This window comes from Garra rufa, chromosome 4 (genome assembly GCF_049309525.1).
Source record: "Garra rufa chromosome 4, GarRuf1.0, whole genome shotgun sequence".
NCBI classification, from domain to species: Eukaryota; Metazoa; Chordata; class Actinopteri; order Cypriniformes; family Cyprinidae; genus Garra; species Garra rufa.
In genome coordinates this window covers 1563238-1581052 of record NC_133364.1, presented here as the reverse complement: position 1 = coordinate 1581052, position 17815 = coordinate 1563238, and the positions used below count along the sequence as shown (strand labels likewise).

Genomic DNA, 17815 nt, shown 5'->3' with positions numbered 1-17815 from the left:
CTGTTTTTCTTTTAGTTTTAAAGGCTTATATATATTTTTTTACTGATCAGAAAGCATCAGTTTCAAACTTTTTTTTTTTACAATTTATCAACAAATAAAAATCGTTCAGAAATGTCATTTTTAGGGCCCTATGAAATCCATTTTATTTTTCAGTAAATTCTGTTTATTTTTAAAAAAAAATTCTATTTAGATTTTTTTTTATTCTGCCTTTTTCTTTTTATCCTTTAATGGCTTATATATTTTATATATATATATATATATATATATATATATATATATATATATATATATATATATATAAATTTTTTTTTTTGGATTTTCCTTTTTTTTGGATTCTGTTTTTTCTCTTTTTTAATGGCTAATATATATACAGTATATATATATATATATATATATATATATATATATATATATATATATATATACACTGATCAGAAAGCATCAGTTGAAATTCTGAAACTTTTTTTTTACAGAAATGTAATTTTATTTTTTCTCTAAACTCTGTTTATTTCTCAAACTAATTTATTTCTTTCTATTTATATTATTCCTTGATTATGCTTTTTTCTGTTTTTCTTTTAGTTTTAAAGGCTTATATATATTTTTTTACTGATCAGAAAGCATCAGTTTCAAACTTTTTTTTTTTTTACAATTTATCAACAAATAAAAATCGTTCAGAAATGTCATTTTTAGGGCCCTATGAAATCCATTTTATTTGTCCTTAAATTCCATTTGATTTTATTTTTAGGTTTTCCATTAAAAAAAAAAAAAATTCTGGATTCCATTTTAATGGTTAAAATTGAATAACTTTAACAATAATTGATTAAAATATTTTCAGTAATTCTTTTTACAGTAATGAAAGTTTTTACAGTACGTTTTTTTTACTGTATTTCTGACGTAATACAAACAGAACTGGTGTTAGCGATCCCAGTGATAAGGAGTGTAGCGAGCGCGTGTCCATTACCCATGATCCCTCAGCACATCTGCGCATCAGTCAGTGCGCGCCTCAGATCTGAGTCCAGACCGAATCGAGTCTGACTGCCAAACATCTGGTCGGGGTCCGGCCCGCGCTCTTGATGTGAGGCGCGTACGTGCCGCCGCCGCGCCGGGGATTATGGGACGGCAGCTGCTCATTGTGAGCATAGCTAGCGATGGCGTCAGACGATGAGAATAGCTAAACTCACTCACCCTGCAGTTACAGCCCAGCTGATAGCGATGGTTGATGCCCTTCTTCTGAGCCAGAGACAGACGCTCCCATCGCTCGTTAAAGTTACACAGACCCGTGTACAGCTTCCCCTCGTGAACGCGACCTGCGCACATCAAACACAACACATCAGTGGATCGTCCCTGTAGGTCACGCGCTTAGATTAGCCGTTAGCGCTCTATATTTAACCGTTTGTGGCTTATGAGCTCCAGCTGAACAGGTGCGCTCTGATGCTTCACATGATCTCAGTCACAGATAAAACTGACGGACAAACACATCATTATGCTTCTGGATACAGAAAATGAGCCACTGTGACTATACTGCCACCGACTGAAAACTAAAATAAAAATAATTATAATATTTAGCCGACACTTTTTATCCAAAACAACTTATTTATTTATTAATGCATAATTATTTTTTATATATTACTTATATTATTTATTCGCTTTTTATATATATTATTGATTTATATATATATTATATAAATATTTAAGAAAACTTTTTAATAACTTTTTTAATATTTATTGTATTTTTAAAAATATTACACTATACATTATTGCATTTTCTGAATTTAAATATGCAAACATTATATAAAATTTAAATAAAATATAATTAAATGTTTTATGTAAATATATGAAATATCTGTATTTATAAATGTAGATTATTTATTATTTAATATTAAATCTAAATATATATATATATATGATTAGTCATTTAGCTCACACTTTTATCCAAAGTGACTTACAAATTATTTATTTTTTTAGGTATAATTATTTTTATATTTTATTTATTAACTATTTATATATATTATTTTTTTGATATATTATATATAAATATTTGAGAAAAGCTGGATGATTTATAAAATTCCCTTTTTTAATATTTATTGTATTTTTTTTATTTAAAAAAATTAAATATACAAACAATATATAAGAATGTATATATATTTTATGTAAAATATATCAATATATTTTATTTAAATATATGAAATGTCTACATTTATACATATATATTATTTATTATTTATATTACATAACATAACACGCTTTTATTCAAAATGACATGCTTTTATTTATTTAATTATACGTTATTAATGCATAAATAATTTTATATTTTTTATTTATTTACTGTATAATAATATTTATTAATATTAATAATTAATATTTATTGTATATTTAAAAAATTAAATGTTTTATAAATTATATTATCTGAATTTAAATATACAAACAATATATACCATTTTATATATATATATATATAATGTAAATCATATATTTTATTTAAATATATGAATATTTTATTATTTTTTTATATTACATAACATATAACATTAAATAATTGTAATTGATATAATTTATAAATATAAATATGTATAATGAAACTTATATTTTATACACTTTTAAATAAATATATATATATAGTCATTTAGCTCACACTTTTGTTAGTCACTCTCAAAGTGTCTGACAAATTATGTATATGTATTGTTTGTTTTCTTTATGTATAATTATTTGTCTACATTATTCATTTATATATAATCTATAAATATTTAAGAAAAATATGGATGATTTACAAAATTCCCTTTTTATTATTTATTGTATTTTAAATATTACATTAGTCATTAATTGTATTTTCTGAATTTAAATATGCCAACATGTATATATATTTTATATAAAATATATACAAATATTTTATTTAAATATATGAAATATCTTATAAGAAATATTTATATTACATATATCATATATAAATGTAAATTATACAATTGTAATTTATATAATTATAAATATATATAATAAATATATATATTTTATTAATTTATATATATGTACTACATTCATTTCTTAACATAAATCTGGGAATTTTACATAATTCAGCTATTTTATATCTATTAATTTGATTTGATGTCAGTGAATTCTTTATATATATATATATATATATATATATATAGTATGGATCATTATGTATTTATTACTATTATATATTATATATTTATAATGGCTATTAATGCACAGTCAGGTGACAGTCAATGTGATTTGCTGTGTATCTTGTGTAATATTTGGTTGCTGTCTTAGACTGTAATGATAGTTGAATATTAACGGCCTGTTAATGAACAGCAGTGTGTGACGAACGAGAGAGAAAGACAGAGAAAGTGGAGGCGGCTGTTTCTCCCATGATTCACTGCTGTCAGTCGTCTGGTGTAAAACACTGTGTTTGATGATGATGATGATGAAGATGATGAAGGTGGTGATTCTGACCTGTGATCAGGTACTGGTATTTGTTGATGTCGAACTTGACGCCGCACATGCTCTCGGAGTCGTGCGTGTAGACGTACTGCACGTGCTGGATCTTGTCGAAGCCCTTGTACATCTGCAGCAGACAAAACACACACACACTTGAGGAATCATGGGATGTGCGTCTGATTCCTGTGTTTAGTCTACGGCTGGAGATTCAGCCTGATATAGAGAGAGATGGACTGACCTTCATCTGTTTGACGGTGTAGCGCAGGGTTCCAAACGGACCGTCGTTCAGGAGTTTCTTGCCCACTACTTTAGCTCTGATCACTGCAAACAGACACACACACACACACACACACACACCGGTTAATAAAGAACACAACACACACCGCTGCAAGGCATCATGGGAACAAAACTCTGCACAGAAACAATATTCCAGAATGTATTTTTTAAATTGCCAAAATTATCCACAAATAAAGCTAAGATTACCTGAAAATAATGTTTTTTTTTTCATTCAAAAACGACATATTTTGCCAAAATTCTACCATAAAATAATGCCAGTTATCCACAAGTATTGTCAAAATAACCCACAAATAATGCTTTTCTACTCAAAAACTGAATATTTTGTCAAAATTATCCACAAATATTGTCAAAATAATCCAAATAATGTTTTTTTTTCATTCAAAAACTACATATTTTGCCAAAATTATGCACAAATATTGTCAAAATAATCCAAATAATGTTTTTTTCCACTTGAAAAGTGAATATTTAGCTAATACTATCTAACAAAATGGTCAAAATAATCCACAAATAATGTTTTTTTCACTCAAAAACTGAATATTTTGTCAAAATCATCCAAATGGTTTTTTTTTTCATTCAAAAACTACATATTTTGCCAAAATTCTACCATAAAATAATGCCAGTTATCCACAAGTATTGTCAAAATCATCCAAATGTTTTTTCCATTCCAAAAACTGAATAATTTGCTAAAATTATCCACAAAAATGGTCAAAATAATCCACAAATAGTGTTCTTTTCACTTAATAACTAAACATTGGCAAAAATTATCGAGAAAAATATTATTGTTTATAATAGTGAATATTTTGCTAAAATTATCTAACAAAATGGTCAAAATAACTCACAACCAATGCTTTTTTTCACTCAAAAACTAAATATTTTGCCAAAATTACTCTCAAATAGTGTCAAAATAACCTTACAAATAATGCTTTTCTACTCAAAAACTGAATATTTTGTCAAAATTATCCACAAATATTGTCAAAATAATCCAAATAATGTTTTTTCCACTTGAAAAGTGAATATTTAGCTAATACTATCTAACAAAATGGTCAAAATAATCCACAAATAATGTTTTTTTTTCACTCAAAAACTGAATATTTTGTCAAAATTATCCACAAATATTGTCAAAATAATCCAAATAATGTTTTTTCCACTTGAAAAGTGAATATTTAGCTAATACTATCTAACAAAATGGTCAAAATAATCCACAAATAATGTTTTTTTTCACTCAAAAACTGAATATTTTGTCAAAATTATCCACAAATATTGTCAAAATAATCCAAATAATGTTTTTTCCACTTGAAAAGTGAATATTTAGCTAATACTATCTAACAAAATGGTGAAAATAATCCACAAATAATGTTTTTTTTCACTCAAAAACTGAATATTTTGTCAAAATTATCCACAAATATTGTCAAAATAATCCAAATAATGTTTTTTCCACTTGAAAAGTGAATATTTAGCTAATACTATCTAACAAAATGGTCAAAATAATCCACAAATAATGTTTTTTTTTTTCATTCAAAAACTACATATTTTGCCAAAATTCTACCATAAAATAATGCCAGTTATCCACAAGTATTGTCAAAATAACCCACAAATAATGATTTTTCACTTTTAAAACAATAATCCACAAATATTGTCAAAATCATCCAAATGTTTTTTCCATCCAAAAACTGAATAATTTGCTAAAATTATCCACAAAAATGGTCAAAATAATCCACAAATAGTGTTCTTTTCACTTAATAACTGAACATTGGCAAAATTATCCAGAAATATTGGCAAAATAATATAAATAGTGTTTATAAAAGTGAATATTTCGCTAAAATTATCCAACAAAATGGTCAAAATAACTCACAACCAATGCTTTTTTCACTCAAAAACTAAATATTTTGCCAAAATTACTCTGAAATATTGTCAAAAATAACCCTACAAATAATGCTTTTCTACTCTAAAACTGAATATTTTGTTAAAATTATCCACAAATATTGTCAAAATAATCCAAATAATGCTTTTTCACTCAAAAACTGAATATTTTGTCAAAATTATCCACAAATATGGTCAAAATAATCCAAATAATGTTTTTTCCACTTGAAAAGTGAATATTTAGCTAATACTATCTAACAAAATGGTCAAAAATAATCCACAAATAATGTTTTTTTTTTTCACTCAAAAACTGAATATTTTGTCAAAATTATCCACAAATTTTGTCAAAATCATCCAAATGTTTTTTTTTTCATCAAAAACTGTACATTAACAAAATTACAAACACACAGACCCACAGGTTAATATATGTAATATAATAAAACCATTAGAATTAATTTAAAATAAAAATATTCATTTTTTAAAATATTTTTAAATATTCAATTTTCCATATATTATTTTTTTCTGAATTTAAATATATAAACTTTATATAATAAATTGATATCATGCTTTGTTTTTTTTTTATTTGAGCATATTTTATCTAAAAAATTAAACATATATATTATTTATATTTTTGTACTTAAAAAAAATGTCTATAATGTTCTTATTTTTTTATTTATGTTTTAGCTATTTTAGTGCTTGAAGTTCAAATAAGTCATAGTTATGGTTATAAATGATGCTTTGACGACTATCTCATGAAAATGAAGAAGTGTGTGACAGATTGAGTGTGTTGGACAGAAGCTGGTGTGGTGAGGAACTAGACTGCTTCCTCAGAGACACCACAGAATGAGGCCATGTCAATACGAGCGGCCTCTCTCCCATAATCCCCTGCAGCTCTTCGCATCGGTAACCCGATCCGACCGAACGCCTCATTTACAAACGGATCACCTGCTCCGACACAGAAACGCTGCAGGAATGCTGCTTATCTTTCTTTCCTGGAATTTCCTTCCCGGAATTCCGTGAGGCTCACATTCCTCAGAGCCGAGGAAAAGTTCATTCCTGATATTCACTCGCACTTATTCACACATCAACATCCAAAAACATTAGAACACTGTTAGGTAATACATTAACTAATGGGCCAAACCTTTTCCACTGTGTTGATGCATTATTACACAACACGACTGACATCTTCAGCAGAAATAAAAAAACTTGCCACAAATTATCCACAAATTTTGTCAAATGTCATAATGCTTTTTACACTTAATAACTGAACATTTCCAAAATAGTCCCCAAATTTTGTGTAAATTATCCACAAATAATGCTTTTTCACTTCTGAAACCAACTATTGCCAAAATTATCCCCAAATATTATCAAAATGATCCACAAATAATGCTTTTTTCACTCAAAAACAGAATATTTTGCCAAAATTATCCATAAAAATATTCAATATTCAAATATTCAAAATATTCAGAATATTTTTATAAATAATGAAAAAAAAACTATTGCCAAAATTATTTCCAAATATTGCCAAAATAATTCACAAATAATGCTTTTTTCACTGACAAAAAATTAATATTTTGCCAAAGTTATCCACAATTAAAGTTTTTTTACTCAAAAAACATAATATTTTGCAACAATTATTCACAAATATTGTCAAAATAATCCACAAATTTTACTCAAAAAAACTGAACATTTTGGCAAATTTATCCACAAATTATTTTATTGTACTCAAAAAACTTAATACTAAACTTTTTTTTCCAACCAAATAAAAATATTTTGTCAAAGTTATACACAAATAATTTTTTTTTTTACTCAAAAAAATTTAATATTTAAGTATTTTGCCAAAAATATTCCCAAATATTGTCAAAATAATTCACTTTGAACATTGGCAGAATGATCCCCAAATACTGTCAAAATAATTCACAAATAATGCTTTTTTCACTGACAAAAAATTAATATTTTGCCAAAGTTATCCACAATTTAAGTTTTTTTACTCAAAAAACATAATATTTTGCAACAATTATTCACAAATATTGTCAAAATAATCCACAATTTTTACTCAAAAAACTGAACATTTTGGAAAATTTATCCACAAATTATTTTATTTTACTCAAAAAAAAATTAAATATTTAAGTATTTTGCCAAAAATATTCCCAAATATTGTCAAAATAATTCACTTTGAACATTGGCAGAATGATCCCCAAATACTGTCAAAATAATCCACAAATAATGCTTTTTTTTACTGAAAAAAACTCAAAAAACATAATATTTTGCAACAATTATTCACAAATATTGTCAAAATAATCCACAAATTTTACTCAAAAAACTGAACATTTTGGCAAATTTATCCACAAATTATTTTATTGTACTCAAAAAACTTAATACTAAACTTTTTTTCCCAACCAAATAAAAATATTTTGTCAAAGTTATACACAAATAATTTTTTTTTTACTCAAAAAAATTAAATATTTAAGTATTTTGCCAAAAATATTCCCAAATATTGTCAAAATAATTCACTTTGAACATTGGCAGAATGATCCCCAAATACTGTCAAAATAATTCACAAATAATGTTTTTTTCACTGACAAAAAATTAATATTTTGCCAAAGTTATCCACAATTAAAGTTTTTTTACTCAAAAAACATATTTTGCAACAATTATTCACAAATATTGTCAAAATAATCCACAATTTTTACTCAAAAAACTGAACATTTTGGCAAATTTATCCACAAATTATTTTATTTTACTCAAAAAAAATTAAATATTTAAGTATTTTGCCAAAAATATTCCCAAATATTGTCAAAATAATTCACTTTGAACATTGGCAGAATGATCCCCAAATACTGTCAAAATAATCCACAAATAATGCTTTTTTTTTTTACTGAAAAAAACTCAAAAAACATAATATTTGGCCAAAATGATCCCCAAATGTTGTCAAAATAATCCACAAATAATGCTTTCTTTACTGAAAAAAACTAAAAAAAACAATATTTTGCCAAAATTATCCACGAATGTTGTCAAAATAATCCACAAATAATGTTTTTCACTTAATAACTGAACAGTGCTAAAATTATCCCCAAATATTGTCAAATAAAATCCACAGAAACCTCACACTTTCTCAGTTGCTAATAGATTTGACCCTGAGGTGGTCTCTAGGGTTCAAAGGTTGTGTCATTGAACTCCAGTGTGTGAGTTCTGCGCTCTGATTGGCCGTGAGCCGGTTTTCTGGAACTCTCGGCTGACTGTTGGACCTCGCTGATCTGAATGTTTATGTAACCCAATTCCAAACTGGCTCCACCTGACCGCCGGAGTTACTGTACCCTGCGTCTGGCCCGCGTCGGCTGTCCGTCCGCCCCTCGCGGCTATATTTAAGAGCGTAACCCCCCATAAGCCCCGTGAATCATAGATGAAAGCCCAGAGCCGCTCGCCCGCTGTGACTCATGCATATTCATCAGGCGTACCCAGATTGACTTAGATTTCAGAAAGTAGGTGGCCGATCTGAAGGTAAATGGGTTAACTCCTCTGCAGAGAGTGATTCACTCAAGACCTGACAAACATCTACTTCTGGACAGTCAAATCTCTCATTTCTTTTTGCTCAAAATGCTGGATAAAGTTTTCAAATTGGACTAAAGCTTCATGAGCGCTCACACAAGGCAGAACAACTCTAACATAATAACACAACAATATTTGTAAGAATGTATTAAACTTGTGATGTTTCCAGTTAAAAATCACCAGCTTATATAAAATGTCTCTCATTATGCGATTATTATATGCAGTTTTTAATGAATATTGGCAAAATGATCCACAAAATGTAGCTAAAATTATCCAAAAATAATGCTTTTTCATCCAGAAACCAACTATTTCAACTAAGCCAAAATTTCCCCCAAATTTTATCAAAATAATTCACAAATTATGCTTTTTTACTGGAAAAAAATCAATATTTTGCCAAATTTATCTACAAATTATTTTTTTAATAAAAACTGAAAATTTTGCCCAAATTATCCACAAATTATTTTGTTAATCAAAAAAAACGTAATATTTAAATATTTTGCTAAATAGATCCCCAAATATTGTCACAATAACCCACTGAACACTATAACTTTTACTGTAGAAAAAAACAATCTTTTGCTCAAAATGCTGGATAATGTTTTCAAATTGGACTAAAGCTTCATGAGCGCTCACACAAGGCAGAACAACTCTAACATAATAACACAACAATATTTGTAAGAATATATTAAACTTGTGATGTTTCCAGTTAAAAATGACCAGCTTATATAAAATGTCTCTCATTATGCGATTATTATATGCAGTTTTTAATGAATATTGGCAAAATGATCCACAAAATGTTGCTAAAATTATCCAAAAATAATGCTTTTTCATCCAGAAACCAACTATTTCAACTAAGCCAAAATTTCCCCCAAATATTATCAAAATAATTCACAAATTATGCTTTTTTACTGAAAAAAATCAATATTTTGCCAAATTTATCTACAAATTATTTTTTTAATAAAAACTGAAAATTTTGCCCAAATTATCCACAAATTATTTTGTTAATCAAAAAAACGTAATATTTAAATATCTTGCTAAATAGATCCCCAAATATTGTCACAATAACCCACTGAACACTATAACTTTTACTGTAAAAAAAACAATCTTTTGCCAAAATGATCCACAAATATTATCAAAATGATCCACAGATAATGCCTTTTTTTCACTTGATAACTGAACATTTCCAAAATAGTCCCAAATATTGTCTAAATTATCCACAAATAATGCTTTTTCACTTCAGAAACCAAATAATGCCAAAATTATCCCCAAATATTATCAAAATGATCCACAAATAATGCTTTTTTCACTCAAACACAGAATATTTTGCCAACATTATCCCCAGATATTGTCAAAATAATTAATAAATAATGAAAAAAACAACTATTGCCAAAAATATTTTTCCATATAATGCTTTTTCACTGACAAAAAAATGAATATTTTGCCCAAATTATCCACAAATTATTTTTCTACTCAAAAAACGGAATGTTTTGCAACAGTTATTCACAAATATTGTCAAAATATTCCACAAATAATGTTTTTTTTTTTTTACTTAACTGAACATTGCCAAAATTATCCCCACATATGACCAAAATAATCCACAAATTTTGGAAAAATTATCCACAAATAATTTTTTTTTTACTTAATAATAAACTAAAAAAAAATATTTTGGCAAAATGATCCACAAATATTTTTTTACTAAAAAAAAAGTAATATTTAAGTATTTTAACAAATATTTTGCCAAAATTATGCACAAATATTGCCAAAATAATCCACTTTTTTTCACTTAATAACTGAACATTGCTAAAATTATCCACAAATATTGTCAGTTATTCACAAACAATGCTTTTTTTAACTCAGAAATTAATTATAGGCAAAATGATCCACAAATTATGCTTTTTTTCAATTCAAAACTGACATGCATGAGCTCAGATCAATCAGTCAGTTCCAAAAAGAAACACAAAACTGTGCTGATTGAAATAAAACAAGCTGACAGAAAGACTGAGTCCAATATTTGGTGTTAATATAGCATAACGAGAGATTTTCAAGCAATTCTTTGAGCAGCAACACCAGAGTAGGTGGAGTCCCAGAAACAGGAGCCGTGACCGAAGCGTTCTGCGATGGTTGATGTATGTTTGAGTTCGTGTGATGTGGCGCTCCTCACCCCATCGCCACGTCAGATGGGAACCAGACCTCCGCTGGCGGGATATTAAACTCCAGGGGCCAAAGTGTAGGGCAAAACACTAATCTGGAGCTTGAAAGGCCTTTAGTGCGGCGCTCCAGAGTGAATGGAGCGTTTCAATTGCCTTCAAAAGCGCTGCCAACTGGGGCTGCATGCGGGATCGGCGCTGCTAAACTCATTCTGGAGCCCAGCAGAGGCCATATTGGCAGAAAATTGCTCTGCGACAGCTATAATGGAGCTGGAAGAGCATGTTTAATGTGTGGACGTGGAACGCTGAAGCCGTGATGCTTTTTCACAGTTTTGGTGTGTGATTGAAGGAGCACATTTGCGCATTAGTGATTCATCTCCCGTGAGTTGATTACAGAGCGCGAGGTGCTTAAACACATGAGTCATCTTCCGCCCCGACGCTTTCAAGTTAAATCAAAGAAACCAGCCGTCCGCCCCCTTCAGACGTCCCATCGGACAGGTACGGACGTCTCATCCTACAGCTTAAAGCGCCAGTAATCATGCACCAAAAGATAAAGCCAACCAAAAATGTTGGGCAAATTAAATACATTTTCAGTTTTGGATGAAATTAGCTTTTTATTTAGCTCATTATTTAATGTATATTTGAATAAACTGGCCATGAAAACTAGTTTTTGGTACAGCTGCTGTTTAAATAATTAGAAATTAATGAAAAAACTAACTATTGCCTAAATTATTTCCAAATATTGCCTAAATGATCCACAAATAATGCTTTTTTCACTGAAAAAAAAAAAAGAATATTTTGTCAAAATTTTCCCCAAATATTGCCAAAATGATCCACAAATAATGCTTTTTTCACTGAAAAAAAAAGAATATTTTGTCAAAATTTTCCCCAAATATTGCCAAAATGATCCACAAATAATGCTTTTTTCACTGAAAAAAAAAGAATATTTTGTCAAAATTTTCCCCAAATATTGCCAAAATGATCCACAAATAATGCTTTTTTTCACTGAAAAAAAAAAAAGAATATTTTGTCAAAATTTTCCCCAAATATTGCCAAAATAATCCACAAATAATGCTTTTTTTTCACTAAGAAAAAAAACAGAATATTTTGTCAAAATTATCCACAAGTTATTTTTTACTAAAAAAAAATAATATTTAAATATCTTGCAAAAAATATTCCACAATATTGTCAAAATAATCCGTTTTTTTTCACTTAATAACTGAACATTGCCAGAATTATCCCCCAATACTGTCTAAATAATCCACAATTAATGCTTTTTTCAATGAAAAAAAAAACCTAAATATTTTGCCAAAATTATCCACAAATTATTTTTTACTCAAAAAATTTAATATTTAAATATCTTGCAAAAAATATTCCACAATATTGTCAAAATAATCAAAATAATAAATTTACTTACTAACTGAACATTGTCAGAATTATCCCCAAATACTGTCAAAATAATCTACAATTAATGCTTTTTTTTTTCACTGAAAAAAAAACAGAATATTTTGACAAAATTATCCACAAATATTGTCAAAACTAGCTTTTTATTTAGCTCATTATTTAATGTATATTTGAATAAACTGGTCATGAAAACTAGCTTTTGTTACAGCTGTAGTTTAAAGGTTTATATTTAGCAATAAATGGAAGTAGAAACAAATATATTTTTAAAAAGTTAATAGTTGATAAATAATGCTTCGTGCATAGAAAAATGCCTTCTGTGCAGTTTAAACTCCGTTTTTATTTGAGCGTCGGTTATTAAATAAATGTGATTAATTAAATAAGCATCATTTTCTATTTCAGTTTTTGGCTAAATATAAACTTTATTTTCAGCTTTGGTAAAAAATATTCATTTTGTAATTATTGCACATAGTGACAACAATTTCTGAAGAAAAGAAAACACTGTTTTGTCATAAAACATCTACAAATAATGTTTTTTTTTCACTCAAAAACATAATTGCACATTGTAACAGAAACTTCTGAAAATGTATAGTTTTAGGCGAAATTAGCTTTTGGATGAAAATATTTTAATAAATATATGCACTATATTACATATTATGTTTTTACTAACCAGATGTCTTCATCGGTCACAAAAAACAGCAACAAAGCTGCGCTTTAAATGTTTATCAACATGTCAACAACAAATTTGAGTACACTGTAAAACAAAAGTTGTTTCAACTTAAAATAACTTGTTACCCCACTGACTGAAATTTTTTAGTTTAGTCAACTAAAATAAGAAACTTAAAGTTTCAAGTTGACTAAACAAAAAAAATTAAGTCAGCGAGGTATTATTTTAAGTTGAAACAACTTTTTGAAAAAATATTTTTTTTTACAGTGTAGAAATGTATTTATTGTGTTATTTTACAGTCAGTTTTTAGTAAAAAATCCAAATTTCTGTGCATTATCAATGGTGCGCAATGTAGGAGCACACAAGCAAAGCCCTGGCCTCGTATGGACGTGAAGCGTATGTTCTGCAGCTCTTTGTTACCCAGGAGCCATCGGTCCATCTGATGCCCCTCGAAATATGTTACACATGGCAGCAGAAAGCAAAGTAGTACTGGAGGAAATGTGGCGCCCGGCCAGCGATTCAGACACGCTCACAATAGCTGCAGTCTTCGCCTTTCATACAGCATGAATACCAGCACAAAGCCAAAGTCACATTTTATGGGACATCTCAATATCTAGTTTATCCACAAACACATCATCAGTATGCAAGTCATACGTGGCCTCTTAACCAGACGCTCCGGCTCGGGTTTCCACGCTCATGAGCGGGACCTTGAAACGGGATTTTGTGGGTGTCACTGTAGCGGCGACCCACGATGAGCAGCGGAGGATGAGGAAACCCGGCGTGAGAGGCGTTAAATGCGACACGCTAACGTCAATGCCTTAGTTTAGATAACGTGTGGGAGCTGATTGACAGCTGATTAATGACAGCCGCTGAAAAGGAAAGTCCTTTCAGAGTTGCAGAAAGCTGATGAACGATTACAAAACAAGAATTTGACGAGAAAGTGTTTTCAGGACCACCTTGCACTCAGATCTGATCAAATCCATCAGCATTTCTAAACGGTTATCTGTTTCTTGAAATGGCTTTATTTTCATTGTTTATAACCATAAAGTTTTAAAAATTGCTCTAAAAGACCATTCATAACTGGACAACAACTCGCTCTAATTCTATAAGAATAGTCCACACTAACTTTTTCCATGGCCAATCAGAATCCTACCTGCTTTAAAGCAGCAGAGGATAAAACTTTGTGTGCTGATAATAAACAAAACGTTATCATTCGTTATTAGTTTTTCACTGAAACAAAATGATTAATTGAATTTACTCAATTTTTAAGGTAAGTGGTTGGAATCAATTTGTTTTAGCTACATTTAAATAAACTAATTTAGTTTACTAACTTTCAACATTTTTTTTTATTTAAATGCAGCTAAAATAAATTGATTGCAACCACTTACCTTAAAAAAAATAGTAAATTCAATTAATAACAATATCATTAGAATCATTAAAAACACTGAAACTGAACAATTGAACGCTATTATAGCTGTTGTTCTTTAGAGAAAAAAATGTTGTTGGAATCACTTTTAAACTGTTTTTTTTTTTCTAGCTAAAGGGTGATAAAACATTGGCAGCCAATCAGAATCCATCCTACGTTCAAGTTCCAGCATTTACTGCGACAGAGAACAAAACTATACATGCTTGTAATAAACTGAATGTTGTTGTCCGCTATTGTAACTATTGTTCTTCAGAGGAAAATTGTTGTTGGAATCACTTTTAGAGTGTTTTTTTTTCTAGCTAAAGGGTGATAAAAACATCGCCAGCCAATCAGAATCCATCCTGCTTTAAAGTGCGCACTGCAATTACATTGGCAGAACTTAATATAATTTGTTACACCGCTGACTTAAATTTTTTAGTTTAGTCAACTGAAATATTCCAGTTGTCACTTAAATTAACATTAAGTAACTTAAAATTTCAAGTTGACTGAACTAAAAATTTTAAGTCAACAAGGTAACAAATTATTTTAAGTTTATACAACTTTTTGAAAAAAATGTTAATGTACTAATAAAACGTAACTGCAGTGCGCTTAGAATAAATAGAATGTCATCCCAGTTGGCGTGGATGAAACTGAAATATTCTAGTTGTCACTTAAATTAACATTAAGTAACTTAAAATTTCAAGTTGACTAAACTAAAAATTTTAAGTCAGCGGGGGTAACTAATTATTTTAAGTTGAAACAACTTTTTGAATTTTTAATGAATTAATGAAATATCTCTGTTTTATCTCTGTCTCTGAATTAACAAAGTCCACACTACAACTATGCAATAGCAATACAGTGAAACAGAATCGTCGGAGTTGTTTATATTTCAGCAGATTAACGATGGTGTTATTGACAGCCAATCAGAATTAAACTGCAATTATGTTGACGGAAGATAACTGCAGCGCACTTAGAATAAGTACAACTTTATCGTCAGTTGACATGGATGTAAATATAGTTCTGTCACATAATTAAAGTGTGCACTTATTATAAACAAAACACTGATATGGATGCAAATACAGTTATCGTAATAATTATATTCATAGTTATCGTTTTTGGAAGGAACGATATCGCTGAAATTGCTTTTTAATGATAAACGATAAAAACATCAACAGCCAATCAGAATCCACCTCACATTAAAGCGTGCACTGCAGTTACGTAAGCGGAAAGTAACTGCAGTGTGCACTTATAATAAACAAAACGTTACTGTCCTAATTATTTCTTTTTGTACTTAGTTATTGTTCTGGCGTGAATACAACATAACTCGATAATAACAAAGTTGACACTACAACTGTGCGGTAACAATACAGAGCAACAAAATTGTCGGAATTGCTTTCTAAACGTTTTTATTCCAGCATCTTAACGATGACGTCATTAACAGCCAATCAGAATTAAGTAAAGTGCAATTATGTTGACGGAAGATAACTGCAGTTTACTTAGAATAAGTACGTTATCGTCAGTCGACGAGGACGCAAATATAGTTATCGTTGTTAAAAGAAGCAATTCCGCTGAAATTGCTTAAAAACGTTTTGTTGAAACGTTTTGGTTATTATAAGTGTGCACTGCAGTCATGTTCAACCAAATAACCAAAACACGAATATACTTATCGCAATAGTTATATTTATAGTTATCGTTCTTGGAACGTACTGCATTTATGTGGACTAGCCGCGCTTAGAATAGACAGAACCTTATCCTTCATTGGCGAGGATGCAAATATAGCTATCATTACTGTTATATTTTTCATTCTTAGCGTTCTTTGTATTAAAGTCTTTTTGATTCAGCAATTAGACTCGCATATGCTGCTTTGAGCAGTCTTAATGGTTGGCTCTCTACCATTTTTCAGAGCAGTTGTGCTGCTGTGATTCAGATATATTACTGCGGTGCTCCCGAACTCATCTCCATCACTCACCTACCGCTTCATTTAACGCTTCAGAAACACTCGCCCATCTCAGCATTAACCCACTGCTAGTAGAAATTACCAGAAGCTCTGGAGTTTATTCATCCACTATGACAGAAGAAAAGCAGCAGAGTGAAAAAAAGAAGAATTCTTGCGCGTTTGTTGCCATGGATACCGCGAACTCTTTCTTCGCTCGGGTACCAGCGAACTTTACGCTTCTCGCGTTTGAGTGAAAGCGCGCAGTGACGCACTTGACTTATGATTGCTTCTGTTTGATCGCGCCGCTATGCACCGACAACAAATCAAATGGAAAACCGAACGCTGATGTTGAGAAGCGTTACATAATACATTATGAATAACACATGCTTAACTGTAATCACACACACACACACACACACGCGTTTCTTACCGATGTCGGAGTGGCAGTACGCGTCCTGTGGATGAGACATCGCGCATGAACACGCGTCCGACGCCTGGTACATCAGACAGATCAGAGAGAACAGGAGAAACACGAGCACAAAACAAGGCTTCATTTTGAGGTGAACACTGCTGCTGCTAAAGCTCCCGTGCTGTCAGACTGGAACGCGCCTCGTGTGCACACTGCTGTCAGAGCGCTCCAGACGCTAAGTACATATAGTGCGCCAGCGGGAGCGTCACGCGCGAGCGCTGCGGCCGCCGACCAATCACAGCGCGCGCCGATTAACATTACAGGCGCATGACGTAATGGAAGTGACCTCATAATGATGTTTTTTTTTCGCCTCTGTTTTGAGGTTTGCTACAGCAGACGCGCGTTTCCACTATGAGGCAGCAGATTGAGGCGGAAAATTGAGTCTTTGTGGAAAGAGCGCATGAATAACATGTTATGACATTGTGGCTTTAGGGCTAAATTCATCTAAACCCACCCCAAAGAAAATCTCAGTGACTCAGTTTCAGCGAATGGGTTTAGTTCACTTTCATCTGCAACACCAGTCTGAAGTTTATTAGTGTGGAAAATATTTATAATAATGGAACACAAAGTCACCGAATTATATAGAAAGTATCAACAAATACACTACCGTTCAAAAGTTCGGGGTCAGTAAGAAGTCTCTTCTGCTCAT

At 30.1% G+C, this 17815-nt stretch overlaps 1 protein-coding gene across 1 annotated transcript; it reads right to left on the bottom strand.

Annotated features, from left to right (window-relative positions):
• Positions 1-972: 972 nt before the first annotated feature.
• LOC141333371 (metalloproteinase inhibitor 3-like) lies at positions 973-17328 on the bottom strand. Its single transcript, XM_073838353.1, has 4 exons — positions 17128-17328; positions 3677-3759; positions 3454-3565; positions 973-1307 (listed from the first exon to the last, which is right to left on the bottom strand). Exons 1-4 carry the CDS (start codon positions 17249-17251, stop codon positions 988-990), a joined length of 639 nt encoding a protein of 212 aa, XP_073694454.1. The 5' UTR covers positions 17252-17328; the 3' UTR covers positions 973-987.
• Between the last annotated feature and the right edge of the window lie 487 nt (positions 17329-17815).

Bases quoted from the DNA above. Each gene is read 5' to 3' on its own strand.
- LOC141333371 (XM_073838353.1), bottom strand. From the start codon at position 17,251: ATGAAGCCTTGTTTTGTGCTCGTGTTTCTCCTGTTCTCTCTGATCTGT. The intron at 3,760-17,127 runs GTAAGAAACGCG...GTCTGTTTGCAG, and splicing joins GTACTGCCACTCCGACATCG to TGATCAGAGCTAAAGTAGTG. The intron at 1,308-3,453 runs GTCAGAATCACC...TGATGTGCGCAG, and splicing joins ATACCAGTACCTGATCACAG to GTCGCGTTCACGAGGGGAAG.